Below are 9,501 nucleotides of genomic sequence, written 5' to 3'. Positions count from 1 at the left end.
GAGATAAGATTTAGCATCTGTTATATTACTTTTTAAAAAATTGTATAACTCTAAGTTCTGAGAACCTTTGTTTCCATAAGTAAGTAGATGGTGGGAAAGAAAGAGTTTGATTTGATGGACCAAGTGGACGGTGGTGCTGAGGAGGAAGATACGGGAAAAGGGTTGTGAGTGGGGAGCTGGCTTGGTGTTGGATGTGCTGAGTTTGGGGTCTCTACAAATCTGACTCTGAAGGGGCTTCCACAGAAGCATGAGGAGGGACAGGACTTAGGGGTGTACCGGACATCAGCGGAGAGGGAGGTCTGAGAAAGTCCCCCATGGCCCACAAACACAGCTACTGCAGAGTTGAAGTAAGTATGAGGGCATTTTGGCCAGGTTAGAGAGGAGAGCCTGTCACTCTCTGGCACAGGAGTTGGACACTGCAGAGTGTCCTAGGCCAGCCATCTTTGTCATTGTTCTAGGGGACGTGTGTGCTGCCATAGAACATTCAGACATCCTGTCAGATCAAAAGCAACCTGCTCCAGTGTGCACGGAACCCAAGAACCACGTGGGAGGGACCTTGAACCTGGCTCGTGATGGGGGTTTAAACATATAGGATCTTCACGAGTTCAGATAATGTGACCCTTGTAGGAAAAATTAAGTCTTTGAATGATAGGATGGGCTGTGGCCTCACGTAGATAGGAACGGATGGGCTTTGGAGCAGTCACCTCTCTGGGCCTTAGTCTCCTCACATATAAGATCGGGGTAATAAGCATGAAGAAGAGTAGCTGGAATATAGTAGGGCCTCAATAAATGTTAGCTCCATTCGAAACAGCAGCCAGTATAGAAGCTTCAAATTTCATGTGTCTGTGGTTGGCCTTCCTTGGTTTGCCCTCGGCCTCACACCTTACCTCCTACCTGCAGAATTTTAGTGCCCTGGAAAGATGTTGGCTCCATTACAAAGAGAAAGAAGTGTGTGTTTAGGGGTCCAAATGCTTGCAGTGGTAGAACAGCTTATCAGAAGCAAGGGGAGTTTCTTTATAAGTCCAAGAAGGAAAGAATAAGGGATGGTTGGCAGTTTGGGGGAGACAGGTGGCTGCTGAGCAGAGTTGGTGAGTGTCACAGGGCCCACTGGACTGGAGGAGGGCAGCTGTCATGAGGTGAAGCCGATGTGGCAGATACCTGGGAAGGTGAAGCACCGGTTGCTAGGGGGCAGGGCAAGGTGGAAGCGGCAGAGGTGAGCTCAGAGGTGAGATATCTTCCCCTCACCTAGAACTTTTGTAAGAGGTCGCTCAGGACAAATCTTGAATTCCTCCTAATCAAACAGTTGATATCGAGATTAGGCTGTTACATCAGCTGTGGCACATTTATGCACACACGGGTGGAGGCCTTGGGTGCTGAGCCAGAGCCATGGTTTGATAAGTGGCACAGGTAGAAGACAGCCACTCAGGTGTGACTAGTCCTTGAGTGGTTGGGCCAGAGCCAAACAGATTTCGTCCCCAACCACCGGTCTTCTCTTCACTATACGAAGCAGAGCAGCTCTTCCCAGAGATGAGGAATAAGCAAGGCATGTACTCTGGAGTGTGCCATGTAAATATGAGAAATTCTAGGGTCATCAAGAGAAACTCTAGAATCCTATAGAGACAGGCTACACGACATGCACAAGACGAGCACCGTGCAAGAAGATGGCTTTCAGCAGGTGGGGTTACCTGGGTGCCTTGGGGTTTCAAACAGAGTGGGTTCTCTTGGATATTGAAAACTTTGGACAAAATTATCCTAGGATCTAAACCTCATGCCCTAAAATTGGGGTGCCCCATAGGTAGGTTCATGGGTTTATAAGTAGGTGGAGTAAATAATTACCTTTATATGTGATGACTTGAAACCTCTCCTTTAAAAACATGTCCTAGGAATCGCTGATTCCTTGGTTCCCAGAACAGTGTCTGACATAGCACAGATGCTCAATAAATGCCAAGTAAAGAAATGAATTATAGAAAATATCTATTCCGTTCATATTCTGTAGTGCCTAAAATTCTGGCATGAGGGTGTGCGTGCGTGCGTGCGCGTGTGTGTGTGTGTGTATTTGAAGCACTGCCCTCACCCAGAAGCATGGAGAAGATTGCATTGCAAGTCTTCAATGCCTTCGTAATACACTTTCAGTTTTTAGCATCAGATTACTTTGCTGCATGATGTGGGAGTGTGGCTGGAGGGCCCGGGGTGCTTGGCAGCTGGGGGTGGGAGTGGCTGGACGGGTATAAAAGGAGACAAAAAAGGACAGCAGCATCTTCACCCGCTACACATTCTTGTCCTGTTTTAGTCTTGCCCAGAATATGGGCTTCCTCCCCATGAGCCCACAGACGGTAAAGCTGAGAAGCCAATACAAGATTTGGAGACGAATGGTTCCTGGTCTGGTTCTGTTAAAAATGTGCTGCTTTTTTCTAGCTCCTGTGATTTTTCTAAACCACCCCCCTTTGCGTATCGATCCACCTCTGCCACTTTCTTCGCTTGCCCTTCCCCGAAGTCACGCGTCTCCCTTGGATCCCCAGGCACTTTGGTGGCTTTGTCCCTTCGTCGCGGAAAGCGTATTTTGGAGAGTGTGTTTTAGCCAGTAACTGGAAGTGATTATGTAGACACCTGCAGACCAGCCCTCGACCTCCGTGTTTTATGGGCATGTAACATTCAGCCCTAAAAGTTTTACAGAAAGGTTTTAAAGTCATTTCAACGCGTGTCCTTTTCTCAAATTGCCTGAGGTTTTTGTTTGCTTGGTTGGTTGGTTGTTTAATGGAAGTGGCTTTGGGACTCGTGTTCTGTAGCACGTGCCACCCTGACGGTCTTGCCCTAAAGCTGGGAGAAGCCAGTTGGAACTCGAGAATACGGCATCTGTCTGGGAGCTTGGCTGTCGCTACTGAGATGTCATTTTCTCATGAGCAACTTCCCTCTCTTTACTTCCCCTGCACCATCCCTTAGACCACACGACAACCCTGACTTACTGTGTGAGCTCGTCCGCCCTTTATAATCAAGGCTGAAAGGTCTTCGAAGAAGGCCGTTGTGCTCCCCCTCCCCCTCCAGTCCGTTAAGCAACAGCTGTGCCCCACGTGGCCGCCAGTTGCTAAATCCAGGAACCCCCATTTAGGTTATGTTCTATGTACGAGTTAGTGGTACTGACATGTATTGTGTTCAAGTCCCAGGACGCACATTCAGGTTTGCAAGAAACGTAAGTCTTATTTATTCTTCATTTCTATTTTGAGCCCCTGTGTTGCTGGGTGGTAGAAATTTACCCGTAGCCAGTTGAGCTTGTTTTTTTTTCTGGGGCTGTAGCTGATGTAGAGATGGCTTATCGATGCCAAGGTCCTCGGGGAAAGGACCTTTCTGTCTTAGTCACCAGGCGGTGCTGGCCACCCGAGATGACGCTTGTTCCCATCACAGGTCCCACCTTCAGAGCGTCTCCAGGAGTCGCTGGTCACCCTTCCCTCTTCGCCTCACTAGTCAGCCATTCTCCTCTAGAACTAGGCCACTTGCCCAGGAATGCGTCACTGGAACGGGGCACGAGCTCTCGCTGTCAGGTCACATGCACCCATTTTGAATCTTTATCCCTTTACTAGGGTCTCGGAAGGTAGAGTACAATCCACTTTTACGGGACCCACCGCCATCTGTGCATTCCCATTATTTCCCTTTTATCCCATTGTCTCTTCCTCCGGCTCAGGAGAGCCTTTCCTAGGCTGAGATGTGTTGGTGAAGTTGGTGACATGAGGCGAGGCTCACTACCCTCTATTCATCCCGCACGCTGGCTAAACCAAGGGGCTCCCCAGGGCCCAGATGGCGTCATCTCTGGAAACTTCACAGCCAGCAAAGGACTCCTTTCCTTGCTTCGCACTCTGCCCTGTACCCCCTTCAGTGGTAACGAGTGTTTGTAGGAGAGTCTGGCTTCCTGAATTCGTGATGGAGGAAGGGGGAGGAAAGCGAGGAAGCACTGGAGTGAAATGTTAGCATTTCCAGAATGTCGCGCCTCCAGCCACACTACCGCTTCAAGTTTTTCCCTCGGTAGGTGCTTCTGGTCTTGTCCTTGGTCCCTAGGCAGCTTTGTAGGACAGGCATTGGGGAGGTGAATGAATGAAGGTAGAGAGTCTGACGGTGTCTCTGAGTGAAGATTGGGGGGCCGAGGTTGAGTCGAAACCACATCCTGGCGTGTCTTTCTCCTTCCTGTCTCAGTGAGAGCAAAGAGCACAGAGGAAGGGATTCGTTTACGAGGGAGAGAGTCCCAGCCCCCCCATTCTACCACCATAGTTTATTCTTCATCTGTGTTTTAATCCCCCAAGGTGAAGAGGAACAATATGAAAAAACTGTGGTTTGGGGTATAGGACATGGTAATTATGTGAGAAGCAGATAATTAGAGAAGCAGGAAGGAAAATGTTGTTGGCGCTCCAGGGAAAAGGTGTCCCGTATAAATCTGACCGACCAGCAAGGTCTACGAAGAATGAGGCCAACAGTCCCGATCCCATATGTTTCCTTTCTCCTACCATCACTAAGTTCAGGCTACTGCAAATAAGTGTGAACGCCAGTATGTCCTCTGTGAAGAGAACGGTCAGTTTTCTGTTTGCAGCTCTGTCCGAGCCTCCTTTCTAGGGGACCATGGGACTCAGGATCAGAACAATATGGCAACCAAGTCTGAGAAGCTTGGGGACGAATCAGAGCTCGTCGCGTGAGGGCGTCTGTCTGCTTTGCCTGGCGGTGCCCGGTTTTGCTCTGGAAGGTCTGTCGTGTTTGTGGCCAGACTGGCTTCTGTTCTCTCGATGAATGAAGGTGGTTAGGAGGGAGCCGACGGGCGCGGGGGCAGATGAGCGTGTGTGGCCAGGCTGCATCACATCATCGTAGCAATCCCAATCCGGACAAATGGTCTAATGTACGCCTTGAGTTACTTTGTTCTAGAAAATAAGATAAATGCTTCTTTGTTTACATTACTGCTCCCAACTTCATAACGACCCATTGAGGTCACCACTGGACAGATGAGGAGATAGGTTTGAGAGCTTCTAAGGAACATTTCCAAAAGTCACGATCCGTACATTTCCAGTGAGTGTCCACAGCCAAAGAAGGATCCCTGGTCACTCCAAAGGCCACCGGTGTGAGAGGGGGTAAGGACCCACCAGTTACCCTCAGAGGCTGGCCCGCGCTGCTCATCACAGCGGCGGAAGTGTGGAGTGTTAACTGCCAGAGCCGGAAGATGACACTGGCTCGTTTCAATATTAATATAGAATAGTGCTGGAAAGTGACATTTTGTTCTACCCTTTCAATACTCCTATTAAGTCAGTCCTGGAAAAGGACCACACGTCTCCCTAGGGGGCAGGGTCTCACAGGTCCTCAGGCCCCCCTGATCAGCCCCCAGTAGTGGAGTGGGCAAGATGGGGGCTCCATTCCGGGGGCTCGCTTTCTATTTATCATTTATCATGTCTCGCATTCCTTTAGGTTTTGGGCGAAAAGTCTTTGTGCCTCATTCAGCCTCTGCATAAGTGCATGTGTGTGTGTGTGTGTGTGTTTTTATCAGAATGTGGAAGAACTTTTATGATCTAAACCATGAAATAGTCAGTCTTTCTTCTCTTACCTACATGGGTATATGACTGTGTGTGTGTGTGTGCGTGCGCGCGCGCGCATCTTAGTTGGAATGGAGAGTGCTTGAGAAGGACAGTGGGGGACCCTGTGCACGTGACAGGGTACGAGGAGAGCACCCTGTGCTGGAAAGAAAGAGTATGAGGATTACTAGGCAGTGGGTCCGAATCGCTTGAAAATCCGTGGCAGGTTCAGAGGAGAAAGTGTGCGGATTTTTTTTAACTGACGGAACCCCAAAATTTCTTAAAATCAGGAATTTTGAATTTTCACACTGCCATAGATTGTTTCATGCCTCGACAAGTCACAAGATTGTCTCACCAAAAGGAGTCAAAAAAAAAAAAAAAAGGTAAAAACAAATAAACCACGTTATGCCATGTTTAAGGTATAAAAATAATAGACTTTAGAATGAACGGATATTTGATGTTTGCTCAGCGCTAGGACTTATGGATAGAATAGGACTATTGATTGGGAGTTTTCTTTGTGTTTGGTAGTGTGTCATGAATTGGGCTTCAAGGAATCCAGTATTCCACAGGTGTCAGAAGGCAGCCTACCCCAAACAGGTTCTGTGTTCAAAAAAATCTGGAAGACAGAGGTTCCGCTCATCGCCCGCAGGACTTTTCAGGGCCTTTAACATAACAATTCTCGTGTCGCTGCGAATCTTCAGGAGGAGGATGTTTTTCCTAGAGCATATTTAACCACTGATACACTGTTGTTGTTGTTGTTGTTTATTTGCAAAGTATCACCCAGGACCAGAATTTAAGAACATGATTTGGGGAAAGCTACTCAGTGTGAATAGTTACACGTTATAGAAACCTTCTAGGTGAACCTTATAGCCTTTCAAAGTCCTCTCTGGGGCAGATTTTTATATATATTTTTGAATCCGAAGCTCATTTGGAGGTGGGGGGAAGGGAGAGGAGGAGGCGGGAAAGGGCTTAAGTGCTTGCCGGGGAGAGGAGAGGGGGTGCGTACTGAGGGCACGAGGCTGAAGAAGGTGAATGACGTGAGGGCGGAGGCCGAGCCGGAGAAGTGAGCAGAGCGTAGCGGGCGTGTGGCCTCGCGTGGCGGTTTCTCCTGCCCCGGGGTGTGCAGATGCGGGCCCAGCTCCCTGCAAAGTGGGATGCCACGTCTGTCCGAGTGTTATTACACGCCCTGAGTGTTACTGAAGTAAGTCCGTTTTCAAATTAACTTTCTGTTGACGTGATGCTCAGACGAAAGAAATGTGTAAGAAATAATTGCATAAAAAGAAAAAAGATAGCGTTGGCGGATGAGAACTTTTGCGGGGAGTCAAAGAAAGGGAGTTGAGGGCTAGCGCTCCTTTAGGTGGGGAGTGGACAGTGTATCTTCGGACAGGTCTGGGCTGGGCTTGGTTAATGTCAGCCTGCGTGAGTGGACTGGGAGAAACTAGAACTTGGGTTTAGGAACCGCTCTTTGCCTTAAGGTAGTCACTCAAAGTCAGACCGAGCTTCCCATTAGAGACCCCAGTGGGCGTGGCACCACAGACCCTGTGATTGTGTCCTGCCTGTAAAACCACATGCATAGTTGTCTGTGGGGCATCGTAGAGAATTCAGAAGTGAGTCTTGATCCCTGAGTTTGATCCGGCAAAGGGAGGCGGGGCTCTCCTTCTGGAGGCCCAGCTGCCCGCAGCAGGCTGTTGAGATAGCGAGGTCTCAGGTCTCGGGTGGGTGGATGAAGCAAGTCCTGGCAACAAGGGCAGATCTGGGACAGGTGGGCGGGGTCAGCTAGAAACAGCCAAGGGGGACTCTGGACCTCAGAGGATTGGTTCCAAGCTGTTGACATTTCCCATTTCAGATCCTGGAGTTGAGGATGGGCTTAATCCTGACAGTTTGGGAGCTGGAGGAGGAGAGTCCAGTGGTCCCAGCCATGCCGGGAGAAGGGAAGCAGGGACTGGAAGCCAGGAGTGGGGCGCTCAGCTGTCTTTAGCCTTTTCTCTTACTAGGTTACGACGATGCCGCTAGATCTTTCCTCTGAACCCAGACTGGGTGCAATGACCTCTTCTCCGAAACACCTCCCTTGATGTTCTCAGGCAGATTTTTGAGGACTGAGGGTGGTGGAGAGTCCTGAGCACTTGCAACATTCTGAATTGCACGATAGTTCACTTGGGCTTGTCTTTCGTCTCAGTGGTTGTTAGCTCCTTCAGAATAGTGGTCGTGAAATCAGAAGCAGCAAACACAGCTGTCATTTACTCAGCGCTTACCATGTGCCAAATGCTGAAACCAAACCAGAATGTGGTGCTGTCATCTCCACTTTACAGACCACTGGACTGGAGTTCTAGGTCAGGTAGCTGTTCAGGTCCTCGGAGCTGGTGCGTGGAGGGGCCAGGAGTCAGACCCAGATCTGCCTGGCTCCACACCCCACGTGCTGTCACCTAGACTGGCGGCTCTCAACCTGGGGCATATACCTCATCCTCAAATATCGGGCTGCATTTCACGTAGGCCGGCATTCGGACATCTGTACATTTTAACCACCGCAGGCAGGGCTGAGGACCCCGGCCTTGTCATGTCGTCTGGTCTGTGTTTTCGCCCCTGGCATCCAGTTCAGCACTCACCATGAGAGAGGTTAGACATGTTTATGGGTTAGTTCACAGGGTGTTTGTGGCTGGAGGGAAGAGCAGGAGCTGATGCCACTGGAAGTTATAAAGTGTCGCCTTAGAGGCTGAAATTGAACGTTTGATGTTTATCAGAAGACTTAAGGACCAGAGGGCTGCTTTTCATTACACGCTGAGAGAAGTTTCCCGAACCTTCTATTGCAGGTGGCGTGGTCCTCAACCCAGCGTATTACGGCATGCCTGGCCATACCAATATCATGATCCATGAAGTGGGACATGTCCTGGGACTCTACCACGTCTTCAAAGGGGTCAGTGAGAGAGAATCCTGTGATGATCCCTGTAGGGAGACAGTGCCATCCATGGAGACGGGAGACCTCTGTGCCGACACTGCCCCTACTCCCAAGAGTAAGCTGTGCCAGGACCCAGAGCCTACCAATGACACCTGTGGCGTCACCCACTTCCCAGGAGCTCCGTTCAGCAACTATATGAGCTATACAGGTATCGCGACGGTCTCGACGTGTTTGTCTTCTATTAAGATGACATGGGTGACTTTGGGGGCTGGGAGGGTGGAGGTGTGGGAGCTGGAGAGGATTATCAAGCAGCCATTTGTGCCAGGGAGTTGAAGTATGTTTATCATGGCGTATTCTTTTTTGTCACGTCTTTAAAGACCTTAAAGAAATATCGAAGTATTAAAGGGTCTTCTTGACTAGATTCTCCTCTGCTAGAGATTAAAAGAAAAACACGTGTCTGTCTTGGATGGTTGAAAAGGGAACAAAGCCAAAAGCTCTCCTGAGACCCCTTTGACCTCTAGGACTTGATTATTCTTGTTCTTGCCCACATCCTTAGGCATTTATTCTGAAAGAAAGTGTAATAGTGATGGGAAAAGAGGTTTTTGGGTCTTTGTACTATTTTTAGAGTTGGTCAAGAAAATGGCCTTGGTTAATTTTAAGCTCAGGATTTCTTTTCATTTTACGTTATTTTAAAGTATCAGATTCTCTTCTTTCAACAGTAGCCAAGCGTTGATTCTGAGCTTCCCCACATGGTGTCATCTCATTTAAAAAAATGACACTTTCTTGGCCTTGGGAACAACTATATTTTCTGTCCTTGTCGTCCTGGATTATGCTTCTTCCTTGTCCCCTCACATCTTCCTTGTTTCTGGCAAAAAAGTAATATATACTGGACTCAAATTTATCATTTATCCCTGAAAAGAACTGATTTGATTTCATGACTTATTCCAGTGGCAGAGGAACGGGGTAATTTTTCTATAAGATTTAGGGGCTTGTTTGGTGATAAGTTCTAGAACTATCTAAACATATATAAATATATTATACACACACACACACACACACACACACACACAC

At 48.6% G+C, this 9,501-nt stretch overlaps 1 protein-coding gene across 1 annotated transcript in view; it reads left to right on the top strand.

Moving 5' to 3' along the window:
• Nucleotides 1-9,501, top strand: part of PAPPA2 (pappalysin 2) — a 226,659-nt gene that overhangs the window by 82,474 nt on the left and 134,684 nt on the right. The window contains exon 4 of the mRNA XM_011361283.2: nt 8,345-8,657. Coding sequence (XP_011359585.1) covers nt 8,345-8,657 — 313 coding nt within the window. The remainder of the gene's footprint in view (nt 1-8,344; nt 8,658-9,501) is intronic.

Source organism: Pteropus vampyrus, unplaced genomic scaffold (assembly GCF_000151845.1).
Source record: "Pteropus vampyrus isolate Shadow unplaced genomic scaffold, Pvam_2.0 Scaffold65, whole genome shotgun sequence".
Classification (NCBI taxonomy): domain Eukaryota; kingdom Metazoa; phylum Chordata; class Mammalia; order Chiroptera; family Pteropodidae; genus Pteropus; species Pteropus vampyrus.
This window is presented reverse-complemented; position numbering and strand designations above follow the sequence as displayed.